The sequence below is a fragment of the Amblyraja radiata genome, chromosome 7 (genome assembly GCF_010909765.2).
Source record: "Amblyraja radiata isolate CabotCenter1 chromosome 7, sAmbRad1.1.pri, whole genome shotgun sequence".
NCBI classification, from domain to species: domain Eukaryota; kingdom Metazoa; phylum Chordata; class Chondrichthyes; order Rajiformes; family Rajidae; genus Amblyraja; species Amblyraja radiata.
Window position 1 is genome coordinate 62,384,323 of NC_045962.1, and position 17,891 is coordinate 62,402,213.

Consider the following 17,891-nt stretch of genomic DNA (forward strand, 5'->3'; position numbering starts at 1 on the left):
GCCATTGTGAAAAGGACCCGTTTACTCCTACTCTTTGCTTCCTGTCTGCCAGCCAGTTCTCTATCCACATCAATACTGAACCCCCAATACCGTGTGCTTTAAGTTTGTATACTAATCTCTTATGTGGGACCTTGTCGAAAGCCTTCTGAAAGTCCAGATATAACACATCCACTGGTAATCCCTTATCCACTCAACTAGTTACATCCTCGAAAATTTTTATAAGATTCGGCAGACATGATTTACCTTTCATAAATCCATGCTGACTTTGTCCAATGATTTCACCAGTTTCCAATTGTGCTGCTATCCCATCTTTAATAACTGATTCTAGCAGTTTCTCCACTACCGATGTTAGACTAACTGGTCTGTAATTCCCCGTTTTCTCTCTCCCTCCCTTTTTAAAAAGTGGGGTTACATTAGCTACCCTCCAATCCTCTGGAACTACTCCAAAATTTAAAGAGTTTTGAAAAATCATCACTAATGCATCCACTATTTCTGGGGCTACTTCCTTAAGTACTCTGGGATGCAGCCTATCTGGCCCTGGGGATTTATCGGCCTTTAATCCATTCAATTTACCTAACACCACTTCCCGGCTAACCTGGATTTCACTCAGTTCCTCCATCTCATTTGACCCCCGGTCCTCTGCTATTTCCGGCAGATTATTTATGTCTTCCTTAGTGAAGGCAGAACCAAAGTAATTATTCAATTGGTCTGCCATGTCCTTGTTCCCCATGATCAATTCACCTGTTTCTGACTGCAAGGGACCTACATTTGTTTTAACTAATCTTTTTCTCTTCACATACCTATAAAAACTTTTGTAGTCACTTTTTATGTTCCCTGCCAGTTTTCTTTCATAATCTATTTTTCCTTTCCTAATTAAGCCCTTTGTCCTCCTCTGCTGGACTCTGAATTTCTCCCAGTCCTCTGGTAGGCTGCTTTTTCTGGCTAAATTGTATGCTTCATCTTTTGTTTTGATGCTATCCCTGATTTCCCTGATGCTCTACCTTCCCTGATTTATTCTTTTGCCAAACTGGGATGAACAATTGTTGTAGCTCATCCATGCAGTCTTTAAATGCCTTCCATGGCACATCCACCGTCAACCCTTTAAGAATCAATCGGCAGTCTATCTTTGCCAATTCACATCTCATACCCTCAAAGTTACCTTTCTTTAAGTTCAGGACCCTTGTTTCTGAATTAACAATGTCACTCTCCATCCTAATGAAGAACTCAACCATATTATGGTCACTCTTGCCCAAGAGGCCACACACAACAAGACTGCTAACTAACCCTTCCTCATTACTCAATACCCAGTCTAGAATAGCCTGCTCTCTCGTTGGTTCCTCTACATGTTGGTTTAGAAAACTATCCCACATACATTCCAAGAAATCCTCTTCCTCAGCACCCTTGCCAATTTGATTCACCCAATCTATATGTAGATTGAAGTCACCCATTATAACTGTTTTACCTTTGTTGCACGCATTTCTAATTTCCTGTTTGATGCCATCCCCAACTCCACTACTATTGTTAGGTGGCCTGTACACAACTCCCACTAGCGTTTTCTGCCCCTTAGTGTTTCGCAGCTCTACCCATATCGATTCCACATCCTCCAAGCTAATGTTCTTCTTTTCTATTGCGTTAATCTCCTCTCCAACCAGCAACGCTACCCCACCTCCTTTTCCTTTCTGTCTATCCCTCCTGAATATTGAATATCCCTGGATGTTCTGCTCTCAGCCTTGGTCACCCTGGAGCCATGTCTTCGAGATCCCAACTATATCATAGTCATTAATAGCTATCTGCACGTTCAACTCATCCACTTTATTATGAATGTTCCTTGCATTGAGACACAAAGCCTTCAGGCTTGTTTTTACAACACTCTTACCCCATACAATTATGGTGAAAAGTGGCCCTTTTTGATTTTTGCTCTGGATTTGTCTGCCTACCACTTTTACTTTTCACCTTGCTACCTATTGCTTCTACCCTCATTTTACACCCCTCTGTCTCTACGCTCACACATTTAAGAAACCCTTTCCCTTTAACTCCATCCTCGACTATCCCATTTGACACCCCACCCCCATTATTCAGTTTAAAACCACCTGTGTAGCAGTGGCAAACCTGCCTGCCAGAATGCTGGTCCCCCACCTGTTAAGATGCAATCCGTCCCTTTTGTACAGTTCCCCCCTTACTTCGAGCCAGGACCGCCATTCATTGTGATCATGGCTGATCGTCCCCAATCAATAACCTGTGCCTGCCTTCACCCCATATCCCTTGACTCCACTAGCCCCTAGAGCTCTAACTAACTCTCTCTTAAATCCATCCAGTGACTTGGCCTCCGCTGCCCTCTGTGGCAGGGAATTCCATAAATTCACAACTCTCTGGGTTAAAAAGTTTTTTCTCACCTCAGTCTTAAATTACCTCCACTTTATTCTAAGACTGTGGCCCCTAGTTCTGGACTCGCCCAACATTGGGAACATTTTTCCTGCATCTAGCTTGTCCAGTCCTTTTATAATTTTATATGTTTCTTTAAGAGACCCACTCATCCTTCTAAACTCCAGTGAATACAAGCCCAGTCTATTCAATCTATGCTCATATGACAGTCCCGCCATCCCAGGGATCAATCTCGTGAACCTACGCTGCACTGCCTCAATCACAAGGATGTCCTTCCTCAAATTAGGAGACCAAAACTGTACACAATACTCCAGATATGGCCTAACCAGAGCCCTATACAACTGCAGAAGAACCTCTTTACTCCTATATTGTAATCCTCTTGTTATGATGGCTACATTCCATCAGCTTTCTTCACTGCCTGCTGTACCAGTAAGCCAACTTTCAGTTACCGGTGTACAAGGATGCCCAGGTCTCGCTGCACCTCCCCCTTACCTAACCTAACCCCATTGAGATAATAATCTGCCCCCTTGTTTTTGCCGCCAAAGTGGATAACCCCTCATTTTTTTCTATATTATACTGCATCTGCCACGCATCTGCCCACTCACTCAACCTGTCCAGGTCACCCTGCAACCTCCTAACATCCTCTTCACAGTTCACACTGCCACCCAGCTTTTGTCATCCGCTAATTTGCTAGTGTTGCTCCTAATTCCCTCTTCCAAATCATTAATATATATGGTAAACAGTTGCGACCCCAACACTGAGCCTTGCGGTACTCCACTCGCCACTGCCTGCCATTCTAAAAAGGACCCGTTCACTCCTACTCTTTGCTTCCGGTCTGCCAACCAATTTTCTATCCATGTCAACACCCTACCCCCAATACCATGTACTCTAATTTTAGTCACCAGTCTCCCGTGCGGGACCTTATCAAAGCCTTTCTGAAATTCTAGATACACTACATTCACTGGCACCCCTTCATCCATTTTACTTGTCACATCCTCAAAAAATTCCAGAAGATTAGTCAAGCATGATTTTCCTTTCATAAATCCATGTTGACTTGGACTAATCCTTTTACTGTAATCCAAATGCCCCTTTATTACGTCTTTAATAATTGACTCCAGCATCTTTCCCACCACTGAATTCAGGCTAAATGGTCTGTAATTCCCCATTTTCTCTCTCGCTCCTTTCTTGAAAAGTGGGATAACATTAGCTATCCTCCAATCCACAAGAACTGATCCAGAATCTATTGAACATTGGAAAATGATCACCAATGCATCCACTATTTCTGGAGCCACCTCTCTGAGGACCCTGGGATGCAGACCATCAGGTCCAGGGGATTTATCATCGTTCAGTCCCATTAGCCTACCCAATACTATTTCTAGCCTATTGAAAATGTCTTTCAGTTCCTCTACGCCCTTAGATCCTCTGTCCTCCAGTACACCTGGGAGATTGTTTGTGTCTTCCTTAGTGAAGACAGATCTGAAGTACCTGTCCAACTCTTCTGCCATTTCCTTGTTACCCATAATAATTTCACCCATGTCTGCCTTCAAGGTACCCACATTTGACTTTGCTACTCTTTTTCCCTTAACATATCTAAAGAAGCTTTTACTGTCCTTCTTTATATTCCTGGCCTGCTTCCCTTCTTACTTCATCTTTTCAGCCCGTATTGCCCGTTTTGTTTCCTTCTGTTCTCCTATGAAAGTTTCCCAATCCTCTGACTTCCGGCTACTCTTTGCTGTGTTATACATCTTTTCTTTTAGTTTTATTCTATCCCTAACTTCTCTTGTCAGCCATGGTTGCCTCCTACTCCCCTTAAAATCTTTCTTCTTTTTTGGAATGAAATGATCCTGCGTCTTCCGGAATATGGCCAGAAATTCCTGCCATTGCTGTTCCACCGTCATTCCTGCTAGGATCCCTTTCCAGTCTACCTTGGCCAGCTCCCCTCTCATGCCTTCATAGTCCACTTTGTTCAACTGCATCACTGACACTTTCGATTTAATCTTCTCCTTCTCAAATTGCAGATTAAAACTAATCATATTATGATCACTACCTCCAAGCGGTTCCTTTACCTCGAGTTCTCTTATATCTGGTTCATTGGACAACACTAAATCCAGAATTGCCTTTTCTCTGGTCGGCTCCAATACAAGCTACTCTAAGAATCCATTTCGGAGGCATTCTACAAACTCTCTATCTAGGGGTCCTGAACCAACCTGATTTTCCCAGTCTACCTGCATATTGAAATCCCCCATCACCATAGTGGCATTACCTTTGTTACATGCCAGTTTTAAATCCTGCTGCAACTTACACCCTACATCTGAGCTACTATTTGGGGGTCTGTAGATAACACCAATTAGTGTCATCTTGCCTTTACAATTCCTCAACTCAATCCACAGTGACTCTACCTCGTCAGTCCCTATGTCTTCCCTCGCAAAAGACTGAATTCTATCCCTCACCAGCAGAGCTACCCCCCCTCCTCAAACCTGCCTGCCAGAATGCTGGTCCCCCACCAGTTAAGATGCAATCCGTCCCTTTTGTACAGTTCCCCCTTACTCCAAAACAGATCCCAGTGATATAAGAATCTAAATCCCTGCCCCCTGCACCAGTTGCTCAGCCACACATTCAGGTCCCGTATCTCCCTGTTCCTGCACTCGCCAGCACGAGGAACTGGAAGCAAACCTGAGATAACCACCCTGGAAGTCCTGCTTTTCAGCATTTTTCCAAGCTCTCTAAAGTCACACTGCAGAATATTCATCCCCTTCTTTCCGACATCGTTTGTGCCGACATGCACTACCACTTCCGGCTGTTCACCTTTGCCCTTGAAGATTTTCTGCACTCTGTCCATGACATCCTGGAACCTGGCACCAGGAAGGCAGCACACCATCCTCGAATCCCGTCTGTTCCTGCAGAAACCCCTGTCCGTACCTCTCACAATGGAGTCTCCAACTACAATGGCGTTGCCTGACGTTGGCCTCTTTGATGCTCGAAACCAGATGATGAACTAGAATTATATTTTCATAGTTCCTGAAAATTTAATCTTTCCTCCTTCTGTTCCATTATGAAGTTCTCTTCAATGGAATTACACGAGGCAGATCTTTATTGAAGGTGGAAGCCTGTGTTGGACGTGGGTGGGTTTCTCCACATAGTGATATTCAGCTTTTTTGCAGCGTTAAGACAGCAGTGGCATTATTCACGATGCCGCCTGCGCTGCCAGCTGTTCCTGTGCTGAGTTAGCTGACTTCCCTTAAGGGCCTGTCCCACTTACATGTCCTTGGCATGCAAATTACGCGACCTCGTGGTCGCGTTGAGCCGAGACGGTCCCACGAAGGTCGGGCGCGATTACATGCGTATGCACAGCCGTCTGGAGCGCGTGACGTCATTTGAAGATGGACACAAAGATGGAGTAACTCAGCGGGACCGGCAGCATCTCTGGAGAGAAGAAATGGGTGACGTTTCGTGTCGAGACTCTTCTTCAGTCTGAAAAGAAGGGTCTTGACCCGAAACGTCACCCATTGCTTCTCTCCAGAGATGCTGCCGGTCCCGCTGAGTTACTCCAGCATTTTGTGTCTATCTTCAATTTTCTTGGCTCTGCTCTGGGAGTAGAAGTGGGGGCGGATCCGGAACGCAACGGCCGTGAGCCCCAGGCCGAGTTCGGCGATTGTTTGCCTGCTTCTGCTGCTGTTGAAGGTGAGACGTTGAGTTGCGCCAGGGTCTTGGGCCTATCCCGCTTCTAAGTGGGACCGGCCCCGCGCGACCACACGATGCCCATGCCCTCAACGTGACCACGATGCCCATGCCCTCAACGCGACCAAGGACACGCAAGTGGGACAGGCCCTTTAGTCTCCAGTGAGGCAGGAAGAACATCTGTCAATTTGGGAAATCTGCCCATGGAGCCTGCACTAGGCTGAACCTGATGCAAATACAGGACCCTATTGATGTCAAGGAAGGATTTTCTGTTGGGATAAGAGTATGTAGATTATATCAATTATTTTAAGATAGATTGGCTGGATTCATTTAATTGTGCATACATTTGTGTACTTTCCATTATTTCAAAATATATATATTTGATGTTAAATATCAAAAGATATTTATATTTGAAAAGCTCCTAGGTATTTTAAATATTTATCAATGTCAAAGTCATTAGTTTAGTTTAGTTTAGAGATACAGCTCGGAAACAGGCCCTTCGGCCCACCGAGTCCGCACTGACCAGCGATCCCCGCACATTAACACTAACCTACGCACACTAGGCACAATTTACACATACACCAAGCCAATTAACCTATAAACCTGTACATCTGGGAGGAAACCGAAGATCTCAAAGAAAATCCACGTGGTCATAGAGAGAACGTACAAACTTCGAACAGACAGCATCTATAGTCGGGATTGAACCCGGGTCTCCGGTGCTGCAACTCTACCGCTGCACCACCGTGGCCGCCCTGTTAATGGATTAACATTCAGTTTTGGGGGATGGCTTTGACAATCAGTGAAACTTGGGATCGGATCTCACAGGATGACAGAGTACCTGTGGAAATCTATCAGGCCACTCGCACTGAATGAGGCTCTGTGCTTTGCTATGAATAATGTAGAAAAAGGTCTGTTATAAATAGTTAATATTATACAGATTATTACTGTGAAGAACCTGTAGTTGATAATGTGAACAACCTTTCAGTAATTACATGGTGGCGCAGTGATAGAGTTGCTGCCTTACAGCGAATGCAGAGCCGGAGACCCGGGTTCGATCCCGACTATGAGCGGTGTTACAGAGTTTATACGTTCTCCGCGTGACCTGTGTGGGTTTTATCCGAGATCTTCCATTTCCTCCCACACTACAAAGACTAACAGTTTTGTAGGTTAAGTCTAAGTCAAAGTCAAAGTCAAAGTATCGTTTATTGTCATTCAGACCCTTCAGTCTGAGCAAAATTATGAACCCTGCAGCCATGACACAGAATAAAATAACAAAACACACAATGAACACAGATTTAACATCCACCACAGTGAGTCCACCAGGCCCTCCTCACTGTGATGGAAGGCAAAAGTCTTAGAGTCCTTGTCTCTTCCTCCTTGTTCTCCCTCTGCGTTGAGCCCGGGGCGGTCGAAGCTGCAACCCTCCAGTCCAGCGGACGAAACTGTTGTTGCGGTAGTTCGGCGAACTCGGTCACCAACCTGGGACCTTCGAGCTCCCGATGATGTCGTCAACTGGGCCCGCGGCCGAGTCCACTGGGCCCGCGGCCGAGTCCACTGGGCCCGCGGCCGAGTCCACTGGGCCCGCGGTCGAGTCCACTGGGCCCGCGGCCGAGTCCACTGGGCCCGCGGTCGAGTCCACTGGGCCCGTGGCCGAGCCTCCGAGGCTCCGAAGTCGGGTCGCCGCAGCCGCAACGCCACCACCTCCCCGAAGTCAGCTTGGTAAGTCCTGGCTCTGCCTCCGGAGCCTCCAAGTCAGTCCCAGTTGGAGGCCGCCAGCTCCACGATTAGGCCTCAGCGCAGACGGGGACGGGGGATATGACAAGAAAAGGTTGCATACCCCTCAAAGGAAGAGACTAAAAACAAGTTTCTCCCACTCCCCACACATACACAAATAAAATAAACTGAATAAACTAAAACAACAGGACAAAAGAAAACAAAAAAAAAGAAAAGACAAACGGACTGCAGGCGAGCCACAGCTTGGTTACTAATTGGCTTGGTAAATGTAAAAATTGTGCCTAGTGGGTGTAGGATAGTGTTAATATGCAGGGATCGCTTGTCGGCATGGAACCAGTGGGCCGAAGGGCCTGTTTCCGTACTATCTCTAAACTGAACTAAAAACTAAACATGCATGAACTAGAGAAGCGGAATGAACGTAATAGCCAATCTGGTAATAGCCAATCTGGATGTCCGCAGTCGCAAGCAGGGCTGTCTGTCATCTCCCACTTATGCAGGTGATGGGCTGTTCTTGCGTGGAGGGTGCGGATTCTGGTCAAGTTTAGCCATCGCTTGCGATGGAGGTCAAAACCCGGTGGTTTCACTGTGGGGTCTGTGGTGACCTCTCCGTTGTTGGTATTGGCATCTTTCCAGGCTCTGCGCCACTCAATCCTGGAGTCAATGTCTTCCAGGGATTTAACGGAAGACCAGAAGGGTTTGCGGGACTTTAAGCACCTGTTGGGCAGATTGTTCAAGTCAGCATGGATGGGAAGGTCAGAGTCAGCCTCGATGGTGCACCAATCTTTCAACATCCTCTCCCTTCTGCTTATGTTGGGAGGGGCAATATGAGAGCGGACAGGGAGCCACTGCAAAGGTGTTGACTTAAGCGCCCCTGTGATGACCCGCATTGCAGAGTTAAGGACAGTGTCAATTAAGTTATCTTAATTATTAAGTTTAAGAAAGAACTGCTGTAGCTTTGGGAGCAACAACAACAGCAGCAGCAGCAGGAGGAGATTAGCAAGAGATACGACTGATTGGCTCTAGCCCAAGTGGGAGGAGAGAAGTGAAAACAGTTTAAGTACAGGTCAAGGACAGGCAGACTTGACTCAGAACTGCTGTAGCTTTGGGAGCAACAACAACAACAGCAGCAACAGCAGGAGGAGATTAGCAAGAGATACGACTGATTGGCTCTAGCCCAAGTGGGAGGAGAGAAGTGAAAACAGTTTAAGTACAGGTCAAGGATAGGCAGACTTGACTCAGAACTGCTGTAGCTTTGGGAGCAACAACAACAGCAGCAGCAGCAGGAGGAGATTAGCAAGAGATACGACTGATTGGCTCTAGCCCAAGTGGGAGGAGAGAAGTGAAAACAGTTTAAGTACAGGTCAAGGACAGGCAGACTTGACTCAGAACTGCTGTAGCTTTGGGAGCAACAACAACAGCAGCAGCAGCAGGAGGAGATTAGCAAGAGATACGACTGATTGGCTCTAGCCCAAGTGGGAGGAGAGAAGTGAAAACAGTTTAAGTACAGGTCAAGGATAGGCAGACTTGACTCAGAACTGCTGTAGCTTTGGGAGCAACAACAACAGCAGCAGCAGCAGGAGGAGATTAGCAAGAGATACGACTGATTGGCTCTAGCCCAAGTGGGAGGAGAGAAGTGAAAACAGTTTAAGTACAGGTCAAGGACAGGCAGACTTGACTCAGAACTGCTGTAGCTTTGGGAGCAACAACAACAGCAGCAGCAGGAGGAGATTAGCAAGAGATACGACTGATTGGCTCTAGCCCAAGTGGGAGGAGAGAAGTGAAAACAGTTTAAGTACAGGTCAAGGACAGGCAGACTTGACTCAGAACTGCTGTAGCTTTGGGAGCAACAACAACAGCAGCAGCAGCAGGAGGAGATTAGCAAGAGATACGACTGATTGGCTCTAGCCCAAGTGGGAGGAGAGAAGTGAAAACAGTTTAAGTACAGGTCAAGGACAGGCAGACTTGACTCAGAACTGCTGTAGCTTTGGGAGCAACAACAACAACAGCAGCAGCAGCAGGAGGAGATTAGCAAGAGATACGACTGATTGGCTCTAGCCCAAGTGGGAGGAGAGAAGTGAGTCAGTGCTGGGAAAACAGCTGAAAACTGAGGAATTTGGTTTGTAAATTGGTAAATCAGGCAATTTATCCGTCAATTTAAGTAAGACTGCTCTTAGGGAGCGGCAGTGAGTGAGCGGCCTTGTGAGGGAAGTGCCCTGTGAGAAAAGTGTGAGTCTTTGGCTCGAGAGTCTTCGGAGAGGAGGCTGAGGAGAGGAGACCACGCAATACGCTTGAGAGGTAGAGACGAAAGAAGGAGATGTCAGGCAAGCTGATTCAGTGCGATGCTTGCAGTATGTGGGAGGTCAAGGACACCGCTGGTGCCTCTAGCTGCTACAAATGCGAAAAGTGCATCCAGGTAGAGCTCCTGAAGGGCCGTGTTGGGGAACTGGAGAAGCAAGTGGATGACCTCCGGTTCGTCCGAGAAACGGAGTCGTTCCTCGACAAGTCCTACAGTACGATTGTTACACCTAAGGTACTGGAAGAGAGAAGGTGGGAGACAGTGAGAACGGGAGGGAAGCATGGAATGCCAACTTCCCCGGGGGTTGTACCTCTTGTGAACAGGTTCACCCACTTAGAAGCTGTCGGGACAGAAGAGGTGTTTACACTGGGCGGCGGACTGGCTTGTGATGCGAATAGGGCTGTTGAGCCAAAACCAAAAAGGCCTAAGGCAGGCAACGCCATTGTAGTAGGGGACTCCATTGTGAGAGGTACGGACAGGGGTTTCTGCGGCAACAGACGGGATGCGAGGATGGTGTGCTGCCTTCCTGGTGCCAGGATCCAGGATGTCACGGACAGAGTGCAGAAAATCCTCAAGGGCGAAGGTGAACATCCGGAAGTGGTAGTGCATGTCGGCACAAACGATGTCGGAAAGAAGGGGATGAATATTCTGCAGCGTGACTTTAGAGAGCTCGGAAAAATGCTGAAAAACAGGACCTCCAGGGTTGTTATCTCCGGTTTGCTTCCAGTTCCTCGTGCTGGCGAGAGCAGGAACAGGGAGATACGGGACCTGAACGTGTGGCTGAGGAACTGGTGCACGGGGCAGGGATTTAGATTCTTAGATCACTGGGATCTGTTTTGGGGTAAGGGGGAACTGTACAAAAGGGACGGATTGCATCTTAACAGGTGTGGGACCAGCATTCTGGCAGGCAGGTTTGCCACTGCTACACGGGTGGTTTTAAACTGAATAAGGGGGGTGGGGTGTCGAATGGGCTAGTGGAGGATGGAGTTAAAGGGAAAGGGTTTCCTAAATGTGTGAGCGTAGAGACAGAGGGGTGTAAAATGAGGGTAGAAGCAATAGGTAGCAAGGTGAAAAGTAAAAGTGGCAGGCCGGAAAATCCAGGGCAAAAATCAAAAAGGGCCACTTTTCAACATAATTGTATAAGGGGTAAGAGTGTTGTAAAAACAAGCCTGGAGGCTTTGTGTCTCAATGCAAGGAGCATTCTTAATAAGGTGGATGAGTTGAATGTGCAGATAGCTATTAATGACTATGATATAGTTGGGATCACGGAGACATGGCTCCAGGGTGACCAAGGCTGGGAGCTGAACATCCAGGGATATTCAATATTCAGGAGGGATGGAGAGAAAGGAAAAGGAGGTGGGGTAGCGTTGCTGATTAGAGAGGAGATTAACGCAATGGAAAGGAAGGACATTAGTTTGGAGGATGTCGAATCGGTATGGGTAGAGCTGCGAAACACTAAGGGGCAGAAAACGCTGCTGGGTGTTGTGTACAGGCCACCTAACAGTAGTAGTGAAGTTGGAGATGGTATCAAACAGGAAATTAGAAATGCGTGCGACAAAGGCAAAACAGTTATAATGGGTGACTTCAATCTACATATAGATTGGGTGAATCAAATTGGCAGGGGTGCTGAGGAAGAGGATTTCTTGGAATGTATGCGGGATAGTTATCTAAATCAACATGTAGAGGAACCAACGAGAGAGCAGCCTATTTTAGAATGGGTATTTAGTAATGAGGAAGGGTTAGTTAGCAGTCTTGTTGTACGTGCCCCCTTGGGCAAGAGTGACCATAATATGGTTGAGTTCTTCATTAGGATGGAGAGTGACATTGTTAATTCAGAAACAATGGTTCTGAACTTAAAGAAAGGTAACTTTGAGGGTATGAGATGTGAATTGGCCAAGATTGACTGGCAATTAATTCAAAAAGGGTTGACGGTGGATATGCAATGGAAGACATTTAAAGACTGCATGGATGAACTACAAAATTGTTCATCCCAGTTTGGCAAAAGAATAAATCAGGGAAGGTAGTGCATCCGTGGATAACAAGGGAAATCAGGGATGGTATCAAAGCGAAGGATGATGCGTTTAAATTAGCCAGAAAAAGCAGCATACCGGAGGACTGGGAGAAATTCAGAGACCAGCAGAGGAGGACAAAGGGCTTAATTAGGAGAGGAAAAATAGATTATGAAAGAAAACTGGCAGGGAACATAAAAACTGACTGCAAAAGTTTTTATAGATATGTGAAAGGAAAGAGATTAGTTAAAACAAATGTAGGTCCCTTGCAGTCAGAAACAGGTGAGTTGATCATGGGGAACAAGGATATGGTGGACCAATTGAATAACTACTTTGGTTCCGTCTTCTGTAAGGAAGTCATAAATAATCTGCCGGAAATAGCAGGGGACCGCGGGTCAAAGGAGTTGGAGGAATTGAGTGAAATCCAGGTTAGTCGGGAAGTGGTGTTGGGTAAATTGAATGGATTAAAGGCCGATAAATCCCCAGGGCCAGATAGGCTGCATCCCAGAGTACTTAAGGAAGTAGCTCCAGAAATAGTGGATGCATTAGTAATAATATTTCAAAACTCTTTAGATTCTGGAGTAGTTCCGGAGGATTGGCGGGTAGCAAACGTAACCCCACTTTTTAAGAAGGGAGGGAGAGAGAAAACGGGGAATTACAGACCAGTTAGTCTAACATCGGTAGTGTGGAAACTGCTAGAGTCAGTTATTAAAGATGGGATAGCAGCACATTTGGAAAGTGGTGAAATCATTGGACAAAGTCAGCATGGATTTACGAAAGGTAAATCATGTCTGACGAATCTTGTAGAATTTTTGAGGATGTAACTAGTAGCGTGGATAGGGGAGAACCAGTGGATGTGGTGTATCTGGACTTCCAGAAGGCTTTCGACAAGGTCCCACATAAGAGATTAGTTTACAAACTTAAAGCACACGGCATTGGGGGTTCAGTATTGATGTGGATAGAGAACTGGCTGGCAAACAGGAAGCAAAGAGTAGGAGTAAACGGGTCCTTTTCACAATGGCAGGCAGTGACTAGTGGGGTACCGCAAGGCTCAGTGCTGGGACCCCAGCTATTTACAATATATATTAATGATCTGGATGAGGGAATTGAAGGCAATATCTCCAAGTTTGCGGATGACACGAAGCTGGGGGGCAGTGTTAGCTGTGAGGAGGATGCTAGGAGACTGCAAGGTGACTTGGATAGGCTGGGTGAGTGGGCAAATGTTTGGCAGATGCAGTATAATGTGGATAAATGTGAGGTTATCCATTTTGGTGGCAAAAACAGGAAAGCAGACTATTATCTAAATGGTGGCCGACTAGGAAAAGGGGAGATGCAGCGAGACCTGGGTGTCATGGTACACCAGTCATTGAAAGTGGGCATGCAGGTGCAGCAGGCAGTGAAGAAAGCGAATGGTATGTTAGCTTTCATAGCAAAAGGATTTGAGTATAGGAGCAGGGAGGTTCTACTGCAGTTGTACAGGGTCTTGGTGAGACCACACCTGGAGTATTGCGTACAGTTTTGGTCTCCAAATCTGAGGAAGGACATTATTGCCATAGAGGGAGTGCAGAGAAGGTTCACCAGACTGATTCCTGGGATGTCAGGACTGTCTTATGAAGAAAGACTGGATAGACTTGGTTTATACTCTCTAGAATTTAGGAGATTGAGAGGGGATCTTATAGAAACTTACAAAATTCTTAAGGGGTTGGACAGGCTAGATGCAGGAAGATTGCTCCCGATGTTGGGGAAGTCCAGGACAAGGGGTCACAGCTTAAGGATAAGGGGGAAATCCTTTAAGACCGAGATGAGAAGAACTTTTTTCACACAGAGAGTGGTGAATCTCTGGAACTCCCTGCCACAGAGGGTAGTCGAGGCCAGTTCATTGGCTATATTTAAGAGGGAGTTAGATGTGGCCCTTGTGGCTAAGGGGATCAGAGGGTATGGAGAGAAGGCAGGTATGGGATACTGAGTTGGATGATCAGCCATGATCATATTGAATGGCGGTGCAGGCTCGAAGGGCCGAATGGCCTACTCCTGCACCTAATTTCTATGTTTCTATGTTTCTATGTTTCTAACTGCAGATGCTGTAAAATCAAAGGCAGGCACAAAATTCTGGAGAAACTCAGCGGGTGAGGCAGCATCTATGGATAGAAGGAATAGGCGACGTTTCAGGTCAAAACCCTTCTTCAGACTAATGTAGGGGGGGGGGGGCGGGAAAAAGAAAGGAAGATGCGGAGACAGTAAGCTTTGTGGGAGAGCTGGGAAGGGGGAGGGGAAGGAAGGAGAAAGTAAGGGCCATCTAAAATTAGAGGTCAATGTTCATACCGCTGGGGTGTAAACTACCTAAGCGAATATGAGGTGCTGTTCCTCCAATTTGCACTGGGCCTCACTCTGGCAATGGAGGAGGCCCAGAACAGAAAGGTCAGATTGGGAATGGGAGGGGGAGTTGAAGTGCTGAGCAACCGGGAGATCAGGTTGGTCAATACGAACTGAGCGGAGGTGTTGATCAAAGCGATCGGTGAGCCTGCGCTTGGTCTGGCCGATGTAGAGAAGTTGGTACCTGGAACAGCGGATGCAGTAGATCAGGTTGGAGGAGGTGCAGGTGAACCTCTGCCTCACCTGGAAAGACTGATTGGGTCCTTGGATGGATACGGGTTAAGTTATTAAGTTAAATTATCTATCTCCATCTGCATGCTGTCTCATTATCGCATGTTTAATCTTCATGATTTCACTGAGATTTAGAACATATCAAGATTGAAAGGCAAGGAGAAAAATTCACAAAATGTTCCTTTTCAACATAATTTTGCCTTACTTTAATGGGTTTTAATTATTCATGTGTTTTAAGTTGTTTTGATTCTAAAAATTTCTTTGGCATATGGCTGATGGTTTAGGTTGATTAGTGTCATATGTACTGTTGTACAGTGGAAGGCTAAAGTGGTTAAGCTCCTCAAGGAAGGAGGCGTCGCTGGATGTGGGGGTGGTGTTGGTGGATCTATAGCCCGTGATGGCCTGGATGCCTTGCCACATGCGTCGGGGGTCGGAGTTGTTATTGAAGTGCTCCTCAATCTTTAACTTGTAGCTATGCTTGGCCTTCTTGATGCCCCTCTTCAGGTTAGTTCTGGATGAACTGTAGGCTCGAGCATCGCCTGACCTGAAAGCGGTGTCCCGTGCTTTCAGCAGTAGCCTGACCTCGCTGTTCATGCATGGCTTCTGATTCGGGAATGTGGTAATCCGTTTGAGGGAGGTGACACTGTTGATTTGATTACCTATCTGCAATTTGTTCAGTGATTTTAAATATCTGTAGCATAAGACAATCTATTTTAATTTAAAAATAGTTAATTTTAAACTAGTCTATTAAAATAGTCCATTTTAATTTTCATCTGCAACTTGCTGACACAAGATTCAAAAGTACATTTTGAAACATATTGGTTGTTACAAATTTGTTATTTCTGAAAATATAGTCTTACATATTAATTACAAAGATATGGATAAAAAGAAGCAGAATATTTTAATTAATTGTGTTGGTCATTAATATTTTTTGCGGCAAGATAATCGAGAAAACAAGTATAACAAACCAATATTTTATTGATATTGTTAAATGTATTAGTTAAAGACTTACTTTATGAAACAAATTTATATGTGCAGCACAAATGATTTTTCATATTCCTAAATGTGATATTCTCCTAGCTTTGTTGCACAGAATTTCATGTCGACAAAATCCAGTGATAGGCTCTAAATTTTCATCAGAAATTACTTATCGTAAGTTCCTCTATATTCTAGGTGGAAAGTCATGCCCTTCTCGCCAAGCTCTGCAAGAATGGCGATCTTGTAATGATCATGGCTGCACAGTGTTTCACTGGGATGCATCACCATGGGCTCCTTGCACTGAAAATAAATTAGTAACAGCCCTCAATTCTACAATCAGTTGGAATGGTGAGACCACCTGTTCTGTGGGCATCCAGGTTCGACAGGTCCATTGCATAAGGAACAATTTTGGATCTGTTCCTCCCAAAAGGTAATCGTATTTATTTTTCTGAGTGAGGGATTAACTTTAATAAAATAAATAATTGTTGCATGTTGTTAACATTTGCTCTATGTCATACAATAACATATGGAGTGTACCGTTTGTAATGATTGTTTTGGCTCCACATCAATGTTTCCATATCATTTTCACTCATTTCCATCCTTAATAAGTCAAGACCTTAGTAACTACTCATCCAGATTGATCTTATGTTATATCTTGAGCTTCTTTGCACTCTGATCAGCCCATTTGTTCCATGCTATTATCATCTCAGAGTATAACAGATCAGAGAAGTCTGAGAACCAAATTGAATGGTTCCTTGGTATAAGGTTTCTGGCATAAAAAAGGTTGACTGCTCCATCCCAGCTCAACAAAGCAGGAACTTTAACCTGGTTTCTGGGCTATTTCTTTCAAGAGGGTTCTGGACTGCTATTTAAGAATGCAGGTATTAAAGATAAAGAAATACTAATCAGAACTTGCATATCATGAGCTCTCACAATTCTCACATGGAGGTTTAGATCAGAAGTGGGACAAGGAGACTCAAAATAATATTACATTCGGATGTGCTTATTTCAGAAGCTGCCACCATCACTTTAATAATGTGATTATCCACAACCTTCCTTCCGGCTGAATTAATTATTGTCAAACGGGCAAATATTCTTTCAAGTAAGTTAAATGAATAGAGGCATCAGTAGTACATTACATGCAAACAAGGTTTGTGTTTGAAATAATAAGATCAGAAAAAAAGGAACAGCCATTGCATTGCACCATTTCCCTATATACAAACAGCATTGAGAGGAAAGAAGGGACAGATTATTGAAGAAGGGTCTCGACCGGAAAGGTTACACCCATCCATGTTCCCTAAATATGCTGCCTGACCTGCTGAGTTACTCCAGCACTTTGAGCCTTTACAGATTATTTCCCTCTCTGTTGATTAGAGGAAGGTGTACATATGAGAGCATAGAAGTCAAACAAAATAAAATTGACACTGAGACCTGACTAAATTATCTGAGAGCTTTGTTCTTCTTTTCCCATTGGATTTTGCTGCTTTTCTTCATCTCTGGTAATTGCTACTTCAAGTACATTAACCATATAACCATATAACAATTTACAGCACGGAAACAGGCCATCTCGACCCTTCTGTTCCATGCCGAACACGTATTCTCCCCTAGTCCCATATACCTGCGCTCAGACCATAACCCTCCATTCCTTTCCCGTCCATATAACTATCCAATTTATTTTTAAATGATAAAAACGAACCTGCCTCCACCACCTTCCCTGGAAGCTCATTCCACACAGCCACCACTCTCTGAGTAAATAAGTTCCCCCTCATGTTACCCCTAAACTTCTGTCCCTTAATTCTCAAGTCATGTCCCCTTGTTTGAATCTTCCCTACTCTCAGTGGGAAAAGCTTATCCACGTCAACTCTGTCTATCCCTCTCATCATTTTAAAGACCTCAATCAAGTCCCCCCTTAACCTTCTGCGCTCCAAAGAATAAAGCCCTAACTTGTTCAACCTTTCTCTGTAACTTGGTTGCTGAAACCCAGGCAACATTCTAGTAAATCTCCTCTGTACTCTCTCTATTTTGTTGACATCCTTCCTATAATTAGGCGACCAAAATTGTACCCCATACTCCAGAATTGGCCTCACCAATGCCTTGTACAATTTTAACATTACATCCCAACTTCTATACTCAATGCTCTGATTTATAAAGGCCAGCACACCAAAAGCTTTCTTTACCACCCTATCTACATGAGATTCCACTTTCAGGGA

The 17,891-nt window shown here is 45.1% G+C and overlaps 1 protein-coding gene across 1 annotated transcript in view; it reads left to right on the forward strand.

The window, feature by feature from the left end:
• The window catches only part of thsd7b (thrombospondin type 1 domain containing 7B), a 789,171-nt gene that overhangs the window by 459,545 nt on the left and 311,735 nt on the right, over window positions 1-17,891 (forward strand). The window contains exon 9 of the mRNA XM_033024685.1: window positions 15,877-16,111. Within this exon, the coding sequence (XP_032880576.1) occupies window positions 15,877-16,111 (235 nt within the window). The remainder of the gene's footprint in view (window positions 1-15,876; window positions 16,112-17,891) is intronic.